This window comes from Panthera onca, chromosome C1, assembly GCF_046562875.1.
Source record: "Panthera onca isolate mPanOnc1 chromosome C1, mPanOnc1 haplotype 2, whole genome shotgun sequence".
NCBI classification, from domain to species: Eukaryota; Metazoa; Chordata; class Mammalia; order Carnivora; family Felidae; genus Panthera; species Panthera onca.
The window spans coordinates 125284297-125306143 of NC_138346.1; the positions used below are offsets into that span (position 1 = coordinate 125284297).

The 21847-nt window shown below is 36.5% G+C and overlaps 1 protein-coding gene across 2 annotated transcripts in view; it reads left to right on the forward strand.

The window, feature by feature from the left end:
- The window catches only part of SLC16A1 (solute carrier family 16 member 1), a 63031-nt gene that overhangs the window by 25360 nt on the left and 15824 nt on the right, over positions 1 to 21847 (forward strand). For both annotated transcript variants that reach the window (XM_078451549.2, XM_078451548.2), the window contains exon 2: positions 18707 to 18967. In XM_078451549.2, coding sequence (XP_078307675.1) covers positions 18751 to 18967 — 217 coding nt within the window. In that variant the 5' untranslated portion in view covers positions 18707 to 18750. The remainder of the gene's footprint in view (positions 1 to 18706; positions 18968 to 21847) is intronic.

The window sequence follows — 21847 nt, forward strand, 5'->3', positions numbered from 1 at the left end:
TCACAGTTTCGTGAGTTCAGGCCCCCTCTGGAATCTGTGCTGTTGGCTCAGAACCTGCTTGGGATCCTCTCTCTCTCCCTCTCTCTCTGCCCCTCCTCCACTCATGCTCTCTCAAAAATAAATGGATAAACTTTAAAAAAATAAAATGTGGTTTGAGAACATTCAGAATGAAAATAAAGCTTTGAAATGAAATGTTACTATGTTACTCTGTTGTTTTTAGTCCTCGAAACTTAAGATATTTTTATGTGAAAGTAAGTATAGTGTAATTATTTCTGCCAGTGAATAGTTCAAATCTGCTTTTTGCAAGAAAAGGAAAAGGTTTCTTTGTTTATCTTTTAATGAATTGTAATCCACTTATATTCCCCATTAGGCTTCAGAATACTGGGAGTGAAATAGATTCTAGCAGAAATATCACCTATTGTATTCAAATACTCATTTATATTCAAAGTAATATAAATGACACAACACCGACAACATATCTATTTGTAATTTTAGTCTAGTACATTTTTTTTCAAATTCTGAAACAAGGTAGGTCTTACACTAATAAATTGAAATGGCTCACCTTAGATACTGATTGGGTGAATATATTTTTGGATTGCTGAAGAAAAACAACATATTCAGGTATTCCAGAGTATAATCTGGAATTCTGCCAAACAGAACATGCTGTTGAAGGATATAGTCTCCAACTTCCCCTTCTTTGCTACTATTCACACTCTTTGTTTTATATAATGTGAAATGGGTCTGTATTTGGAAACTCTTGCCCAAGCAAGAAACAAATTAGCATGTGAAAGGGAACAGGACTTGGCCTCAGCATAGAATATAGCCAATTTTTCAGTGTGAGAAACAGGCAAAAATGAAGCATTAAAGAAGGCCAAGATCTGCTGGTGTAGTAATAACTCAGAAAGTGAGACTGATTAGATCTTTTTGTTGTTGGTGTTATTAAGTTTACTTATTTATTTTGAAAGAGAGAGCATGGATAGGGGAGGGTTAGAGAGAGGGAAAGAGAATCCCAAGCAGGCCGTGCACTGGTCAGTGTGGAGCCCGACATGGGGCTTGAACCCCAAACTGTGAGATCATGACCAGGGCTGAAATCAAGAGTCAGACGCTTAACCAACTGAGCCCCTTAGCACCCCTGATCAGCTAAGTTCTATGTGCCAAAAGTTGTATTCAGTAATTTTTTTTCTTTATGTAAAAACAAACAAAAAACCTTTTCTGCCTCTTTGTAGAGGACACTAGGTCCAGAAAGCATAACATGACATCACTGGGGAGTTTTTCCTTGTTTCATATTTTTCTCTGCTTCTCAAAAACTGGGGAAATCAGAGTCTTTGAAGTTCACCTAATGCTAACTTTTGGGGGCAGGAGGAGGTTAAATTTTTAAAAGTGGGAAGAATAGCCTCTGTCCTTAATTCATGATCTAAAAGCACACACCTAAACTAATTAGGGAAATAATTACTTACAAAGAAAGAAAGAGACATATAGTTTAGTATCTTAGAGTTTTCAGAATGCTACCCAAGAAGCACTAAGATATCATGGAGGAAATTCACTTACGTGACATGGTGTATTCAGAAAAGCAGTAAGGATATTGGTGGGCTAGAGTAGATTTTTAGTATTAGATGAAATTAGAATTATAGAAATCGTCAGTGAAAATTAATTTCATTTTTACAAGTTACTAAATGCTTTTATCACCTCAATATGTGAATATGGAACAAAATGATACTATCTTTTTGCCTTTGTTTCTGATTTGGCCTTTAAGACTAAGGTGTCCTAAAACCATGGTGCCTCTTGATGGCCTGTTGTCCTTTTCTCCCTGGGGAGTCATACAGTTGATTTTCTTTCTTCTTTTTAATGTTTGTTTATTTTTGAGAGAGCGCAAATGGGGGAGGGGCAGAGAGAAGGACAGAGGATCTGAAACAGGCTCTGCACTGACAGGCTGACAGCAGCAAGCCTGATGTGAGGCTTGAACTCATGAACCGAACCGTGAGATCATGACCTGAGCTCAAGTTGGACGCTCATCCAACAGAGCCACCCAGGTGCCCCCAGCTCACATTCTCTTTCCTTCTTTGCTCTTCCACAACTGAGATTGCCTGAAGCATGATTTCATCATGAATTATAAATACATACTTTCAGAGTCCCTCACTTTTCCTTCCTCTACTTCCAACTCTTACACAGTAGCATTACCAGAATATCTCTTCCTTTTCCCTTTCCTTCTTTCCTCTCTGGTTTATGAGACAAAAAAGCCTCAATCTTTGTTAATAAGTGTGAGAAGTGCTAATGATATAACAGTGTCAACGAAAAGGGAAACTTGTAAGTATACATTTTAATCATGACTGATGTAATAAAGAATTGGTTCTACTAACTTCTCTTAAAGCTTTGAAATATCCATAGAAGTTATTACTAATTTCTGGACACCCTTATCTGCTTCCTTATCCCCACAAGTGAGTCCCAGTATTAAAGAGAACTAAACTAACTTGATCTCATGGGTTTTGTCTTAGTTAATTATACTGTTGTTTTCTAATCTGTATTACAGACCTACATAACTTCAGCTTCTCTGAATGTGACTTCTCTATGGTATGACTTTGAGGGGTAGCCTAGGTGGCTAACCACAGCGAAGTGGGAAAGTTCTCTAAAGTTAGGGATTTGCAGTGAAAAGTAAAAATGAGTTTGCCACTTTGTTTGACTAGGTGTCCCCAACTTTCGTTCAGGAACCTTAATGCTGAGCCCTAAGTAACCACCCCAGGCCTGTTATATTGAAGAGTTACCTATTTTTTAATTCATCTGATGTTAAACAATCCATGAACTTTAAATACAGAAAAAAATGAAGATGTTGGTTATTGTCTTAAAACAAACCTTACCATAAAGTAGAAGAAATAATACCATTGATCTGGATACATATTCAGAGATGTTTCTGGTATTGAATGGAAAAAGCGTATAAAGCAGCATAAAACACAATCCCATGTTTATATCACATATATGGTTATGCATGCTATCCTAGAAAGAAATTTAAGAAAATTCTCATCAAAATATAGAATAACTGATACAAGGATGATAGAATGGCAGAGATATTTTATTTTCAATTAATATATGTATACCCTAGGGGCGCCAGGGTGGCTCATTTGGTTAAGCGTCCGACTTCAGCTCAGGTCATGATCTCACGGCTCTTGAGTTCAAGCCCCACATCAGGCTCTGTGCTAACAACCCAGAGCCTGGAGCCTGCTTCGGGTTCTGTGTCTTCCTCTCTCTCTGCCCCTCCCCCACTCATGCTCTGTCTCTGAAAAATAAACATTAAAAACTGTACGTGTGTATATCCTCTAATTTTTCTATAATGAGTATGTATAACTTGTCATCTTTTAAAACTTTGCTACTTTGTGTTTTTTATTATAAAGTAATATATGTTCATTGGAACAAGTCAAACAACACAGTTATCGTAGGAGGATTATTATCTACTCCTCACAACCTCCAACCAATATAAAGTTTCAGATGCATTTATTTGAACATATTTATTGAATTCACTTAATTTACCTTTTTTCCCCCTTTCTTCCCTGTAATCTAAACTCCATGAGGCAGGGACCATGTCTGTTTAGTTCACAGCTTTTGCTGCAAGCACTCAAATTTTATTAAATGAATGGCAAAAAAGTTTGATGTATATCCTGATACAATTTTAAAATGATTATACAGTTCTATTATGTGTAGCTTTAAAAATCTGAATTGCAGGGGCACCTGCGTGGCTCAGTTGGTTGAGCATATGACTCTTGATTTTGGCTCAGGTCATGATCTCACAGTTGATGGAATTGAGCCTGGCTTCAGGCTTTGCGCTGACAGTGTGGAGCCTGCTTGGGATTCTCTCTCTCTCCCTCTCTCTCTGTTCCTCGCCTACGCACTCTTTCTCTCTCTCCCCCTCTTTCAAAATAAGTAAACTTAAAAATTTTTTTTAAAATCTGAGTTACAAAAACATTCATGAAATTTAGGACATTGATAGCTGATCGTCTTTGGGTCTCATGACTGTAAAATCCTGCCTTTGTATGAACATCCTGCCTTTATTGTTAACAAGGTATGCCCCTTTCTTTATTGCACTAATGAAAACTAACACTTGTTTTTGGGATCATAGTGTTCATAAAGAAAGTTACACCACAGTTTGTGTTTGGGTAGTAGAAAGGAAAGGTGAAATGGCCAAGAAATGCAGTGTGTCACTTAGGAAGTTGTTATATAGAAGAATAAAAGAATCTGCTACTAGAAGACTTAATTTTTTTAAGTTTTTTTTTTTTTAAGTTTATTTATTTTTGAGAGAGAGAGTGTATGAGTAGGGGTGAGCGAGAGAGAGAGAGGGAGACAGAGAGGGAGAGAGAGAGAATCCCAGACAAGCTCCTCACTGTCAGTGCAGAGCTGGAAGTAGGGCTTGAACTCAAACTGTGAGATCATGACTAGAGCTGAAATAAACAGTTGGATGCTTAACCAGCTGAGCCACCCAGGAGCCCCTATTTTAATTCTAGTCGTTAACATACAGTGTTATATTAGTTTTAAGTGTGCAGTATAGAAATTCCAACACTTTCATACATCACCCTATGCTCATCACCACAAGTGCATTCCTCGGTCCCCATCACCTATTTAACCCATTCTCCCACCCATCTCCCCTCTGGTAACCATCAGTTTGTTCTCTGTTTCTTTGTCTCTCTCTCTTACTTTTTAACCCTTGTTTGTTTTGTTTGTTAAACAAACCTATGAGTGAAATCATATGCTATTTGTTTTTCTCTGACTTCTTTCACTAAGCATTATACTCTCTAACTCCATTGCAAATGGGAAATTTTCATTCTTTTTTATGGCTGAATAATATTCCATTGTATATATATGCCACCTCTTCTTAATCCGTTCATTGACTGATGGGACACTTGGTTCCGTGTCTTAGCTGTTGTAAGTAATGCCATAGTGAACGAAGGGGGTGTATGTATCCCTTTGAATTAGTGTTCTTATATTTTTTAGGTAAATACCCAGTAGTGTAATTGCTGGATCAAAAGACAGTCCTATTTTTAACTTTTTAAGGGACCTCCATACTGTTTTCCACAGTGGCTGCACCAGTTTCCATTCCTACCAACAGTGCCAGAGGGTTCTTTTTTCTCCACATTCTCACCAACACCTGTTGTTTCTAGTGTTGCTGATTTTAGCCATTCTGACAGGTATGAGCATTTTCCTGATGATGAGTGATGTTGAACATCTTTGCATGTGTCTGGGTATCTTCTTTGGAGAAATGTCTGTTCATGTCTTCTGCCCATTTTTAATTGGATTGTTTTTTGGGTGTTTTGAGTTTTATAAGTTTTTGAGTTCATAAGTTTATAAGTTTTTTGTATATTTTGGATACTAACCCTTTATTGGTTATAGCATTTTTTAATGTCTTCTCCCATTCTGTAGATTGCCTTTTAGTTTTGTTGATGGTTTCTTTCATTATGCAGAAACTTTTTTTTGATAGTAGCAGTAATTTATTTTGGCTTTGTTTCCCTTACATCAGAGACCTATCTAGAAAGAAGTTGTTATGGCTAATGTCAAAGAAGTTATTGCCTATTTTCTAGGTTTTATGGTTTCAGGTCTCACATTTAGGTCTTTAATCCATTTTGAATTTATTTTTGTGTATAATGTAAGAAAGTGGTCCAGTTTCATTCTTCTGCATGTAGCTGTCCAGTTTTCCCAACACCATTTGTTGGAGAGACTATGTTTTTGCCATTGGATATTCTTTCCTGCTTTGTTGAAGATTATTTGACCATGTAATTATGGGTTTGTTTCTGGGTTTTCATTCTCTTTCATTGATCTTACATGTGTATATTTGTGCCAATACCATACTGTTTTGATTACTGCAGCTTTGTGATATAACTTGAAATCTGGAATTCTGATGCCTTCAGCTTTGCTTTTCTTTTTCAAAATTGCTTTGGCTATTTGTGGTTTCATACAAATTTTCAGATTGTTCTACTTCTGTGAAAAATGCTATTGGTATTTTGATAGGGATTGCATTAAATGTATAGATTGCTTTGGGTAGTATAGACTTTTTAACAATATTCTTTCAATCCGTGAATATCTTTCCATTTCTTTTTTTTTTTTTAAGTTTAGTTTGAGAGAGAGAGAGAGAGAGAGAGCGCGCACACGTATGCGTGTAGGAGGAGGAGCAGAGAAAGAGGGGGAGAGAGAGAATCCCAAGCAGGCTGCTCACTGACAGCACCCATCTTTCCATTTCTCTGTGTTGTAAGACTATTACTTTTCATCCCGGATAGTATTCAATAGCTAATGGGCTTCACTTTTTTTTTCTTTTTGAAATACTAATTCACTAGGAGCAATGTTAAACTGGAGATTTATGTTTTTCATGCTGTGGCCCCTTAGATGAAGTCCTCTTAGTTTTAGAATTGGGAGCCATAACCCTAGTAGTACGAGATGCTAAGTTGGGTCTTACTGTTTTATTCTGTTGTCATGTTTTGCTATTTGTCAGCTGGAGTAGAAATAGTTGCTAGTTTCTTGATACCTTTTTATAATAAACATTTTAAAAATTTCACAATTTTTCATGGAAGTTGTGAGTTTCACATTAAATTATTAAAGGGAGAAAGGCACCTGGGTGGCGCTTGTCAGTGAAGCATCGACTCTTGATCTTGGTTCAAGTCATTACCTCACAGTTGGTGAGTTCGAGCCCCACATCAGGCTCTCGCTGATGGCATGGAGCTTGCATGGGATTCTGTCTCTCCTGCTCTCTGCCCCTCCCCCACTTGTGCGTGTGCACACTCTCTCTCTCTGTCTCTCACAAAATAATTTTTTTTAATTATTAAAGGGAGAAATATTTTTATTGGCATTAGTTTGATTATGCTAATAGTTGGCAAATGAGACTTTAAAAGTAAGTGGAGGTTTCTCTTTTTTATTTTGAAAACTCTTGTTCTCAGTATAAACTGCATATTAATTGGGGCATCTGGGTGGCTCAGTCAGTTGAGTGTCTGACTCTTGATTTCAGCTCAGGTCATGATCTCACAGTTTTGTGAGTCTGAGCCCACTGTTAGGCTCTGTTCTGACAGTAAGGAACCTGCTTGAGATTCTTCCTTTCTTTCTGCCCTTCCCTGTCTCACAGTCTCTTAGTCTCTCTCAAAATAAATAAACCCATCTATTCTGTGGGTCTACAAGTAGATTACTTTTGAAAGAAATTGCACTGGTATGGAGAGAAGAGAGAAATAAAATACTAAAATTAACCCTCAACAGGGAAACCAGAACCCAGATTCAGAGTTTCTACACATTACAGGGACCATACTTCCTCCCCCATCCACTTGCATAAAATTATGCTTATTTGGGTGAATAGATGCCAGAAATCATTTTCTTACAAGGAGAATTGAGAGTGGTATAATTCAGATTGCGTATGACATTAACTGAGATTAACAAAAGCAGATTAAATAAGTAAATATGTATACATACACACGTACACACACAGATGTTCATATATGTATATTCACTACCTTTAAGTTTGCATATTTGTTCATTTGCAGATATGATCAGTTTCACCCGTTCTCTGTGGTACTTACAAAACTTTAATCCTCTCTTTTAAAACAGCTACAAGAAATTAGGATTGACATTTAAAAATTTGGGTTGCTATAGCAACTTCATAGGGCTATTGTAGAGCATTAAACAAAGTCAAGATAAATTAATTTGAAGTGCATCAGTGTAGGCCCATTCAAGCAGATATAAGCAAAAATTGATTTTCACTCACTATTAATATTAAAGTCTTGGGCATTTTGTAGTTTCTTATGGAATTTAGTTGAAGTTGGAAATGGCCAAAATATACCATGTTTGTTATTCATTGAGTTGCTTACCTGGCTTTGTTCATGGTACAGCAAAAGTAGTTCTAACTGTTGCTATATAGATATATTGATATAAAAGGTGATATATTGAGTGCCAGGAAGCCCTGTAGGAAAACTTAAGCCCATTTCACAAAACAAGCCAGGAATATTTACGATGCCTGTCATTCAGTGGTGGCACTAAATTCCATTCTCTGGAAACCTTTCTCAGTGGTGAGTCTTTATGTCCCCACGTCTCTATGTTATTGACAAATATTTATTTCTGCCTTTTCAAAAAATTTTAGCCTTGTGGCTTTGCTCAGCTGAGCATATGGTAGCTGACTAGTATTTAAAGAAGATCCTTCATGGAAAGATAGAAAAGTGTTATGCTTGAACAATCTGTACATAAGACCACAGTGGACAAAGAGGTGGCAGAAAAGCTGGAAATTAAGGGTATTGGTTGTTTATGTTGGAGAAACTCTTGCCCCTTGACTTCTGACCCCCCCCCCCCCTTTCAGTCTTATTTAGGTGGTGAAAGGGCCCTTAGATCCTACATACACTCTCCATTTCATCACATGTCCTTTGGCACATGATACATTTACTTAAAACAGCAGCCCTTTTCTAGATCACAGTAGAAATGAGGACAGTTACAAATGTTAGGTTTCATCTGTTTCATGGTGCTCAGCCTCCTGACAAGTATGTATTATGTGAGCTTTCTGTTGGGAAGAACTTAGAAAAAATTCCCCAGTTTGGGTAGAAAATACTCTCCAAGACTACATATGGTATTTGAGACTAAATATTTTAAGGGATTGACAGGGAATACCTAGTAAGACAAAGAACTCTTAAAGGAAGCATTACATTTTTTTCTTTTGACTGACTAAAAAATAGCAAAGATTTGACATACTTACTCAAAGTTATTTTAAAATTATTTGTTTGTTTGTTTAGTGAGAGAGGGAGTGAGAGTGCTCTAAAGGCAGGGGCAGAGAGAGAATCCCAGGCAGGCTCTGAGCTGTCAGTGCAGAGCCCAGCGTGGGGCTTGATCTCATGAACCTCAAGATCATGACCTGAGCCAAAATCAAGAGTTGGATGCTTAACCGACTGAGCCACCCAGGCATGCTCCCAGTTACTTATTAAGCGAGAGGTTATATACATACTTATAATTGTATCAAATTATAAAATACATGTGTATAGTTTAACTAGATTTACAACTTACAATGAAAAATAGAAAAATAGTACATTCTGTACCATCTCCTACCATTCTCTCAAAGTGTGGTTTATGGGCCCCCCCAAGGGCCCCCTCAAGACTCAGGGTTGGAGTTTGCACATTGTAACTAATCACTAAGAAATGATAAATGATAATTTATCAAGTTTTGGTGTAGGATCAATGTAGAATATCCACAATTATCTGAATAGGCTGCTAAAATACTCCCTTGTCCAATTACGTATCTGCTTAAGGTGGCTTTAGACCAAAAACTTATGAGATCTGTTGTATTAAAAAAGAAATATATCTTATATTTATTGGTAGGATAGTCTGAGCATGTAAATAATAAAAAATCTGGAAGTTATTAGTAATTAAAATATTGATATTTTTAGAGATTATTAATATGAGCTAAATAAAAGCATAATCTAGAGTTAATTTTCATATATTAAGAAGGACAGGCCCAAAATCTTTAAGCAACTGTTCATTTCTCTTCAAGAATAGTGTATTTAGCGGTGCCTGAGTGGCTCAGTTGGTTGAGTGTCTTGACTCTTGTCTTGGCTCAGGTCATGATCTTACACTGGTGAAATCCTGAGCTGCGTCAGGCTCTGTGTGGACACTGTTGAACCTCCTCGGGGTTCTTTCTATCCCTCTCTCAAAATAAATAAATAAACTTAAGGGGGAAAAAAGGGTGGTGTATTTAACTTCTTACAATGCGAGTTGGATTTACCCTCAAGTGATAAGTTGGAAGTTTGCAGAGCCAGGTTTATATTTTTCTAGGTTCTCTATATTCCGTTTGATCAAAATCATGCATTTCATAACTATTGAGTATTTGGCTAGCCAACAATAGTATAGTTATGGTTCTGCTTTCACTGGTGCTTTATGTTTGTTTTTTTACTGTCTTTGCTTTCTTCACAATCATTTGTTTCTTTCTGTTCAGTTTCAAGTGGAAAAGAGGGTAAAAAGATGAGGCTTCCTAGACCTTGAATCTTGGGATTTACCTTGGGGTGGGTGGTTCTGTAAGCTATGAAACTGGACTAGTGCCAGTAGTAATGAGTAGTAATTTAGCTACTTTAGCAGTAATAGCTTTAGTAAATCAGCCTTCTGGATTTTCCATGTGAATGTTTCTATGTAAATTCGAAACCTTAAACTAGTCTACACTTAGTAACAATTTACTTTAAAATTATTGATTTTAGATACTTTCTGCCTCTTTTAAGTTCACAAACTGGCCATTGTCATTTTAAAAAAATGGCTTTGTTTTCAACGTTGATCTCAAAAGTGTAGGAAACATAATGAGTAGTACTATTTGCAAGGGCTTTTGTAACTCTTGTGGAGTGGGGGCAGAGCACAGGGGGTATGGAGAAAATTTTCAGCTTTCCAGATGAGTTTACTTGCACAATTCCTGAGAGTCATGAAAAAAGGAAATAAATCAGAAGACAATTAGAAGAGAAATTAGGCGATTGTTGCACTACAGTCATTGCCAAGAAGTTAAGGTTGTTTCTCATTGTCCTTTACAAGGCAAAGGGATGAAGAACTTTCTCGTCACCATATCACTTTTTTTAAATCTCTCCATCATTTTCAGGGAACTGCTAGAGAGTCATAAAATAATAGCTAGCTGATAGGAAGGCTACTGTGCACACTGTAAGGATTAAAATCTTAAACTTTAATACCTTTTAGCCTCTAGACTTGGGCACTCTTTCTCAGCAGGGCTCTGAATACTGTGCAAGGGACCCTGTTCTCATAATTTACTTTTTGTATGAACCCTTATGCTTATAGCTGAGATATGGTCAGTTTAAAAGGAACTAATATATTTAATTTTTTTATTTTTAAAGGAAGTACTATATTTAAATGATGACATTACACAATTTTTTACTAGGTGCCATCAGAATTTTTAAGTTAATAAGGAGAGCCATTTGTTAGATAGTAGCAGAATTATGTTGAATCTGTATCTGGTTTTTTGAAGTGTTTTCACAGTTTGTATACTCTAATTTTTTAGACTTCTTGTTAACTTCTGAATCTTTTTTTTTTTTAAGTTTCTTGAAGTTTTAAATTTTTGACACTGTGGAATAAGGTATTTTTAACTTGATGAGGCAAGTCTTAGTGACTAAAAATTGTAACTGCTTTAACTAACCGGGACAAATCATAGCTGGCAGCTAAGCTAAAAGTTTAATCACGTCCAGCACGTATTAGCTTTTCGAGTCAGAGCTTGATGCATTAAATAGCTTTGCCATCTGCATGGATGTCTATGTGTGTAAACAATCTGGGGTGAACTAATCTTTTTAGTGGTTCTTTGAAAAATTTCATGTGCTTTTCTCTTTTTTCATACCTAAGTGAGGGAAAAACTCATGAAACTAATGTTTGGAGCAGTTCTGTTTAATATAATTTTAGAATCAAGACTGTTTCCTTTAGCAGAACTGAGCTGTTAAATAACTTTTTATTATATTTATTCCAATAGAAATTTTAGGAAGCTTCAATTTGTAAATATTTTTATCCCACCTGAATCATAGGTAAATGCCCTAGGACAAAGATCTTTAATCTTTAAACTGGGTTATATTTTTAAGGGAATTATTCTTCAGATTTTCAGATTCAGATGTACTCTAAACTAAAAATCATGTCTCCTGAAAATGGATGCCTGAAGTTTTCTCCTTTCCTTTTTCAGTTTGTTTTATCTAAAAGCCCTTAACCCCACTATGAAAGAAAAGTATATCTTTGACTTATCCTAATTCTTACTGTGGCTCATTGCCCCAGACTATCAAAGTCTCTGGAATCCCTAAACAAAAGAAAATTGCAGAATGCATTGTCCCAGAGAGTCTTATGACAGAAATCCAAAGAGGGGTTAGGTGAGAAATATTGGAGGAGGCAGGACTTTATTCCTTCTGGACGACAAACTCCTTTCCTCTCTGTTTTTTAAGTTAGATTTTAAAAATGAAATAGTTACCACAGGATGTGGGTCAATACATTTATTTCAATTAAAATGAGGTATGACTTTGACAGAAATCTGTTTTCTTGACTGGTTTAAAAATGGACTGGCCAGTTAGATTATATGGTATTTTCTATAAATTGGGCTAAATATTTAGTGCCAAAATTTTGAAATCTATTTGAAGTGCATAGAATACAACATATAATATGCCAGAAATTATATTCTATGTAACCTAAGCTTAATAATAAACTTTAGATGTAAAATTAATATACAAGGCAGTAGGTTATTTTCTATATGCACAAAACCCTGCATATAGAGGTTACACAGCTTTATTCACAACTGCCAAAACTTGGAACCAAGATTCTTTCAGTAAGTGAACAAACTGGTACCTGCCGATAATGGAATATTATTATATAGCACTAAAAAGAAATGTGCTATGAAAAGACCTAGAGGAAACTTAAATGTTTATTACTAAGTGAAAGAAGCCAGTCTGAAAAGTCTGCATACTGTATGATTCCAACTATATGGAATTCTGGAAAAGACAGAACTATGGAGACAATAAAAAGATCAGTGGTTGCCAGGGGTTAAAGAGGAGAGAGGGATGAATAGAGGGAGCACAAAAGATTTTTAGAGCCATGAAAGTACTTATTATGTACTATAATGATGGATACATATCATTATAAATTTGTCCAGACATAGAATGTACAACACCAAGAGTGAACCTTAAGGCAAACTATAGAGTCAAGTAATGATGTGTCATATAATGATGTGCACACTGAGTAAAACTGAAGACTACAGTTCCAAGGAAAAGAATATTACTTTAGAATGTTGACACTGTTCTCACATAGAGAACAAGCTATGGATCCTCGGATAGGCGAAGTGCCTGAAATCCAGAGAAGCCAGCAATTCTTGCTGTGCAAACAATATTCTTAGAGAAGGGAGAATTATGCATCAGATTAGGACCTATCTGCAACTCTAGTGAGGTTGTGAATAACTCTTGGAGATGTCCTCTCATACCGTCTAAACCTCTTCTATAAGGGAAATGGGACAGTATGTTCTTCATTTCCCTGGGCACTTCACCTTTTCATTAGCCCTGTTTGTTTCACCAGTGAACAAGAATAGGTTGGGAATTATATTGTGGCATAATTTCACCCATCCTGATGAATTAACCAAGGGAAACTCCTGATAAGAACAAATTTACAATTGTGGTGGCCTCCCGTCTATATCTGATCCTCTCAATCTTGGCTAGTTCCAATGCCAGGAGGATATGGAGGAGATGCCCTTGCCTAGCATTCTTGAATCACTTCTCCCAGATAATTTTGAAGGAGCACTACTAAGTATGGCCCACAGATCAGTGCTGGTCTGTTGTATATTGCTAGTCCATGATGAGATAAATACAAATACTGACAGTAAGTAAGCATTTAGAAATTTTTATAACAGTTTTTCATTTTTTTATATACCCATTTCGTGTATGTCTGTATATAATAGTATCAATGTACACTTTTTATAAAGACACTGGTATGGAGATATGTGTGTGTATACATATATAGTTTTACATAATTTAGATTTTACATAAATCATACTGCATATGTCTAAGGTATATTTTGGAAATGGTGTTTAGCATCCATTACATCCTCTTTTCTAGTGTACATTAATATATTGCATAGGCTTTAAAGCTAAACTACATTTCTCAGGTTCCCTTGCAACTATATTTCTGAATTTGATTTAAATTCTGCCAGTCATATAGATCATCTGACATTTGTAAGGCAAAATTAGAACAGAGGTCTCTATGTCTACTCATTGGCTTTGAGATTTTGAGAAGCAGAGCACATGAGATCCATCTTGATGATGTCATAGGAGGTACATATTGTTCTTGAGCTAACTGCAGATATTAACAGCCTTTGTGCCGACTTCCTGATTTTGATGATAACGTGATTTTTGGCAGCTTCTTATTTTGCTGGCTTCCTAATTATGGCAATAGTGATATGATTATGGGGTCAGCAGCTTTCTGGTTATAGAAGGAGGAGCAACTCTCTTGGGAGCCTGAGTAGTGCTTTGGAAAGCTTCAGAGATCCAAAGGAACAAATTTTGGAGTCTAGGGCTCACCAAGAGTAAGAGCTCTGGTAAATCCTGTTCTTTTTGGTTGGGATCCTAAAGGGCTGTGCCATAGGAGTAAGGGTGTATTTGAGATAAACCAGTCCTCAAAGGAACTGCAACGTGATTTCAGATCATCTGGATGAACAAAACATCTTGGTCCTTGAAACATTCTTAAAGAGATTCTGGGTTTATATAGCCTTAGGTAAATGAAAATCATCTCTGGAGGAAGATAATATCCAAGCCTCAAATTCTCAGTACGGATGGAAGTGTACTAAGGGTGGAAAACACAGAAGAAAAAGAGAGTAGATACCTTGAGAAGGTTCAGTCCACATCCAATTGGAGTCTCAGGGAGTGGAAGGAGGGGAAAAGGGAAGAACAAATATTTGAAGACATGGTGGCTGAGAGTTTTTCAGAATCAGTGAGAATTCTGTTTTGTCAGTGTGATTATCTCCAGATTATGTAATCTATATTTTCTTGGTGGTTTTTTGTTTTGTTTTGTTTTTTTCTTTATCTGGTTGAGTTTCCTCAAACTGTAGGTTCATATTCATCGAAGCTGGAATAGGTACAGGCATTAACTCTTGAAAATTGCTTCTTCCCCATTCTTTCCATTGTCTTCTTCCAAATCTCCATTAGATGTATGCACATCCTCCCATTCTAAAGTCTATTTTTCTAAATTTTTCACAGATCGAGAAGAAAGCTCTCCCCTAATTGACTTTTCTTCAAACCTGTCGTCAGGTTCATGGTCTCTCTAGCTATGTTCAGTCTGCTGGTTAACCTGTTATGAATTTCATTGTGTACACTTTTTATTTCTAGAAGTTCTGTTTCAAGTCAGCTACTCTTTTAATAGTCTTTAATGTGTTGCTTTTATTTAGTGTTCTTAATTTCTTATTTCATGCTTTTAATCATTTCAAATATACCATTGTCTTTAGTTCTTGTGTCTAATCCAGCTATATTGAGTTGGCTTTACTTCACTCATGGTTAATTGGTTCTTGAGTGTTTTGAAATTTTAGATCATCAGCTTATGTTTGGCAGGGCTTTGTCTGTGGGAAATCTTACTGGCAAAGTCAAACATATCTCTGGAAGAACAACAGAAATTTCCCACAGACATTGCCCTGCCAACCATAAGCTCACCCAGGCCTGTAGTTGTGAATTCTCAGAAGAGAGCACTATCTCCTCTTCCTTGTCTTCTTCCTTTTCCTCTTCTTACTTGTTAAAAAAAAATTTTTTTTTAAGGTTTATTCATTTTTCAGAGACAGAGCATGAGCAGGGGAGGGGCAGAGGGAGAGGGAGACACAGAATCTGAAACAGGCTCCAGGCTCTGAGCTGTCAGCACAAAGCTGGATGCGGGGCTCAAACCCATGAACCATGAGATCATGACCTGAGCTGAAGTCGGACACTTAACTGACTGAGCCACTCAGGCGCCCCTCCTCTTATTTTTAACCACCAGATGGCCAAGAGAGAAAATTTGCTTGCCATCATCTTTTGCTTTTGTATTGTCTCCGTGTGCCACTAAACAGATTTTATCTGCCTTGGCACTGCCTTTGAACTATTTTTTTAAATCAATTTTATGTACATACAATAAAATTAGCCAGTTTTAAATATACAATTTGATGAGTAACTACTGCCAAATCATAAGAGTATTTACATATCCCTGAAAAGTTCTTACATGCCCCTTTGCAGTCAGTCTCTTCTCTTCACTCCCTGATAAGTTTTCTATTATTAGAATTTGGCCTTTCTAGAACTTGATATAAATGTGACCATATAGAATATAGTTTTAGGTCTAGTCCTTTTTCACTTAGCAGAACATTTTTACAATTCACCCATGTTCTTGTTTGCATCAGTAGTTCTGTTTATTGCAGAGTAGTATTCCATTTTATGGCTATCTCATGATTTGTTTTTCCATTCACTTGTTGATGGATATTTGGATTGTTTTCAGTTTTGAGCTATTATGAATAAAGCTATTAGAGAATTCTCATAAAAGTCTTTATGAAGATGTATGTTTTCATTTCTTGGATAATGCCTAGGGATGTAATGGCTGGATCATATGTTTGTGTAACTTTTTAAGGAATTGCCAAAATGTTTTCCAACCTGGCTGTACCATTTTGCTTTACCACCCGCAACAGAGGGTTCCATTTGCTTCATATCCTCACCAACTCTTGGTATTATCAGTCTTAATTTTAGTCATTCTAGTAGATATATATTAGTCTCTCTCTCTTTTTTTTTAATGTTTATTTTTGAGAGAGAGAGAGAGAAACAGAGATAGAGCACGAGCAGGGGAGGGGCAGAGAGAGGGAGACAGAATCTGAAGCAGGCTCCAGGCTCTTAGCTGTCAGCACAGAGCCCAATGTGGGGCTTGAACCTGTGAACTAACTGCAAGATCATGATCTGAGCCAAAGTCGGATGCTTAAACCGACTGAGCCACCCAGGTGCCCCTATATTAGTATCTCTTTATTATAGTTCACATTTCACAAGTGACTAATAATTTTGATCATTTTTTCATGTACTTCTTGGTTATTCATGTATATTGATAAATTACCCAAATCTTTTGTCCATTTTTATTTGAGTTTCTTGTCTTTTACTACGGAGCCATACAAGATCTTTTTATAAAAGATTTGGACATGTCTTTTGTTGGATATATTTTATATATATTTTCTCCCAACCTGTAGCTTGAAATCCAATTTAGATACTTTTTAATAAATGTGTTACATGCTTTTAGAAATATTTGCCTAATTTAAATATTGAGTCTTTCAAACCATGAGGATGGGTTATCTTTTGTATTTTTATTTATTTATTTATTTTTAATTTCTTAATAATATCTCATAGTTTTCGGTGTATACATCTTGTACATTATTAGATGTATTCCTATTCAGTAGTTTTCTGATGCTGTTGTAAATGTTATTTTTTTTACTTGAAAATTCTGATTGCTGGTTTATAAAAAGATGATTTCTGTTTATTAATCTTGTATCCTGAAACCTAAATTTATTTTTAGTTCTAGTACCTTTTTCTTAATATTCTTTAGCATTGCTTATATGGACAATTATGTCCTTTGTGAATAAAGACAACCTATGTCCTTGCTTTTAGGGAAGCTTCCACTATGGGCTACTTTTTTCCTATCCTGCAACATTCATTTCTTAAATCCTATTTGAAGTGTTCAGATGGATTGGAAGAAACAGTTTTTTGAGGAATGTCCATACTGTTTTCCACAGTGGCTGCACCAGTTTGCATTCCCACCTACAGTGCAAGAGGATTCCCTTTCCTCTACATCCTCGCCAACACCTGTTGTTTCTTGTGTTGTTAATTTTAGCCATTCTGACTGGTGTGAGGTGATATCTCATCATGGTTTTGATTTGTATCTCCCTGATGATGAGTGATATTGAGCATCTTTTCATGTGTCTGTTAGCCATCTGGATGACTTCTTTGGAAAAGTGTTTATTCATGTCTTTTCATTTCTTAACTGAGTTTTTTTGGGGGGAGTGTTGAATTTGATAAGTTATTTATAGATTTTGGATACTAACCCTTAGTCAGATAAGTCATTTGCAAATGTCTTCTCCCATTCCGTAGGCTGCCTTTTAGTTTTGTTGATTGTTTCCTTTCACTAGTATCTTCTTATTCATAATTTAACAGGAAGTTGCATTTTCTTTTTTTTTTTTTTTTTAAGTTTATTTATTTATTTTGAGAGAGAGCATGTGGGCAAGGGAGGGGCAGATGGAGGTGGGGGGGGGGAGAGAGGGAGAAGAGAGAGAGAAAGAGAGAGAGAGAGAGAGAAAGAGAGAGAGAGAAATCCCAAGCAGGCTCCACGCTGTCAGCACGGAGCCTAGTGCAGGGCTTGATCCCACAAACCATGAGATCATGATCTCAACTGAAACCAAAAGTCAGACGCTTAACCAACTGAGCCACCCAGGCACCCCAAAAGTTGCATTTTCTAACCATACTATTCATTAGTACTAGGTCACTTCAAGAAAAGGGGACAATTTTTAATTTGAAGTATCATCTTTTGACATCATAGTTCAATTTGTGGATTTAACGATACTTGACTGAGCTATTGTTTAGGGGCTTTTCTTGTCATATAATGGAAAAAAAATATCTTGAGTCAAAGCAATTAGATAAATAAAAAGAAACTTTTCTGAGATAATTTTCCAGCCCATTAAATGAAATTCTTGTGTGTTCAGAATGATCTATTTTGCAAATTGCTATGTATCTGGTGACTTGGGTACCCACTTCCTAATATTCTGTCAGCATATAAGAGAAAGTAAAAAGAAAGTAGTATTGAAGAATACATTTTGGGAAAGGGGAAAACTTATAAAAGTCTGTTTTAAAACTTGAAACTTGTGTGTGGCATGTGTTACGTGGATTTTGCATGCAGATAAATCAAATGAGGCATTTAGTTATTCACAATAATTTGAGGAATTATATTAACTTCTAAAACAAGTAGGCTTACTTGAAATACAAAGGCTATATTTATTGAACAGGGTTTATTTCCGTTATGGTTCCTTAAATGGTAAGGAGCTGTTTTCCTACTAAAAACTATGGACAATACCATGGCTCTAAGACTCTTTTTCTGATAATGCCCTTAGAAGATAATCTCTATTGGAAAAGTAATATTGAAAAACAATTCAGTTACTTGAGAGCTGGCCATAAAGTGTGCAAGTGCCTTGCTGGTGGGAGTGCTTTATTGTTGACATGGTATTTTAATTTTATATTTTTCAGATATTTGGATTTGAACTGCATTTTGGAATTCATCTACACATAAAATGCCACCAGCAATTGGAGGTCCAGTTGGATATACTCCCCCAGATGGAGGCTGGGGGTGGGCGGTAGTAGTTGGAGCCTTCATTTCCATCGGCTTCTCTTATGCGTTTCCCAAATCCATTACTGTGTTCTTCAAAGAAATTGAAGGTATCTTCAATGCCACCACCAGTGAAGTGTCCTGGATATCTTCAATCATGTTGGCTGTCATGTATGGTGGAGGTAAGAACCCCCAAGGCCTGCTGTTTTATTCATATTTTTCATTCTTGTTAACCATGACAACTCTTGCTCTGTTTGTTCCCCTGTAGTATTCTGAAACAGAAATGAGAAACTGTGAGGAGCTGTGATTTGGTCTAACTCCTAATCATTGAGCTTTAAAAAGCGCTCAGAAAAATGACATGTGCACAACTGGTTTTTCTTCTTGCTCTCTGCTAGATTCTTGAGATGTAAACATGAAGGTTTTTCTTAAATTGATGTTGGGAGAATTGAAATAAATCAGGCTCACCTGAATAGTAGCATGGTTCAAAGTCTCAGATAAAATCTTTTCATGGCATTAGCATTAAAGAACTGAATAAAATCTTCCCCTTGTTCCTTGTGATGTTATTTGTCCTAAAAGCATTTCAGGGGCACCTGAGTGGCTCAGTCGGTTAAGCATCCGACTTTGGCTCAGGTCGTGGTCTCACAGTTTGTGGGTTTGAGCCCCGCATCGGGCTCTGTGCTGACAGCTCAGAGCCTGGAGCCTGCTTCAGATTCTGTGTCTCCCTCTCTCTCTGCTGCCTTCCCGCTCGCACTGTGTCTCTCTCTCTCAAAAATAAGTAAACGTTAAAAGAATTTTTTAAAAAGCATTTCAGCTTTGCCTTAAACTTAAGTTTTAGCTTAAGTTTCATCACTTTTTCCTTTCTGTTTTCCTTGACATGTTGTAAAGGAGATACAGAGAGTAAGTTGCTTACTTAACATCATTTAAAATAGTTTGTTTTCACCTTGGAACATCAAATCACAATGTAACGTGTAGAAGTCAAAACCTTCCGTAATACTTAAAATGTATAGTTGCTTAGTGAGAGATTCTAAAGCCAAGTGTATTTATTTACTGAGATTGACAGTGTCTCATGGTGCTTATTTAGCCAAGCTTTAACCTCTGTTAATACTATTTTTTGGTGGCAGTTTAGTACCTTAGCTTATTTTCACATGTAGCTCCTTAATAGCCAGCCAATATAAAGATTCTGTACTTCAACTGTAAAACTTTAGCCTTGGGCTTCTAACCTGGTGGCAGATTGAACCAATATTAAGCACTAGGCACATATTTCACCCTAGGCTGGGTCTTGTTTGTTTGTTTTTTTCTCTCCACCCCACCTCCTCTAGGCTAGGTCTTGTGAGTGACAGAGAACACTTGATCCTGATTCCTGCCTTTGGGGAGTTCATAATCCAACTGAGACAATAACATAAACTTCTGAAACAGTAAATAGTTGAAGTCCTAATTTAATTAAGTATATAATTTCATGCACAGAAAAAACAGGTAACCTAGTGGCCTTACAGAGAGGTGAATTGGGTGACTTGGAACAGGAGTGGGAAGGCTTCTTTTTTCACTGCGTATCTTTTTATGCCTTTTGAATTTTGAAGGTATGCCTGTTTTGTTTAAGTACTTTTAAGAGAGCCTAAGTGCTATATTGTAGTAGTTATTTTCTTTTTATAAATTCAGAGAAACCAAAAGGGACTTTGGACATTATTTAGATTGTAAGAGCCAGTAGTTTTAGAGGCTTTGAACTCCATGTGCCTGGATTTTCAAATCAGGTTTTGACTATGATGGCTTGAAGAAATTTTTGGCATAAGTATTATCCAGAAGTACTCCAGGTGTGTGTTCAATGTGTGTTGAGCTGAGGATGAACCAGAGGTTCACATGTTGCAGTTTGGAGCTGTCACAGAGCTTGAGAGCCACTTGTATTTTGCATCAAAAGTAAGTGATGTCAGTTGTGCTAATTGCACATGACACTTTCTTCTGGGAAAACAGTTCCTTCTTTGTCCTCACCCAGAGATAACTAGCACATTTTCTCTGAATTCGTGTTATAATAGGCCTATGAACTGTACCCCTCTCTATTTTTAATGATAGCTAATTGGGGCCATCCTTCCTGAAATAACTCTGAAAGACAAATTGCCTATTGAGAGCCTGTGGTGGAATTTTTCCTAAATGGGTTATTTTGTTTTGATTGGCTCCTCAGTGGTATATCCCCTAAGAATTATCACCAGTTTTTAAACTGCCATAATTCTGTAACTTCTGTATTTGGGCCACACCCTCAACGCTAATATGTTTTGACCTATGAGTGGTTTAGTGGGCTTTTTTAATGCTTTGGTTCAGAGATACATACTGATGCTTGTTAGAGCATAAGTGTATTTTTAAGGGAGGAAATCTTAGTTGCCTACTCCTGATTTATTTACTTGAGTTTTTTTTTTTTTAAACATGAAAGTGTAAATTTGCATATTTTCAGTTTCACACTAACGTCATTTTGACATCCCTACTTTAATATTGTGGGCTTTACAGTATTAACTTCTAATTCACAGAATCAACGATGTGGCAGTTATTTTGATCTTTGTAATTCTGACTATACAGAATGTATATGGAAATTTATATGGAATTTATATGGAAATATTTCATGAATATTCTTCCAGTATTTAATTATTTTATCTTTTTTTATGTTTATTTTTTGACAGAGAGAGAGAGCGCAAGCCAGGGAGGGGCAGAGAAAGAGGGAGAGAGAATCCAAGGAAGGCTCCGTACTGTCAGTGCATAGCCCGATGCAGGGTTCAGTTTCATGAACTGTGAGACCATGACCTGAGCCAAAATCAGGAGTTGGACATTTAGCTAACTGACTGAGTCACCCAGGCGCCCCTTTAATTATTTCATCTTACATAAGCTATAAATTCAAATTATTTCCAAACCAGCCGTGGTCTGATATTTTCATGAAGTGACTTAGAAGGTCAATGAAAAATTTTTATACAAATTCAAGCTGAGCCTGAAGTCTCTCCTAGCAGCCATTTCTGGAACCAGCCCCTGAGATAGACTTAGTGAGTACTCTGAAACACTAGGATGTCAAAAGGTTTGATTCCTTC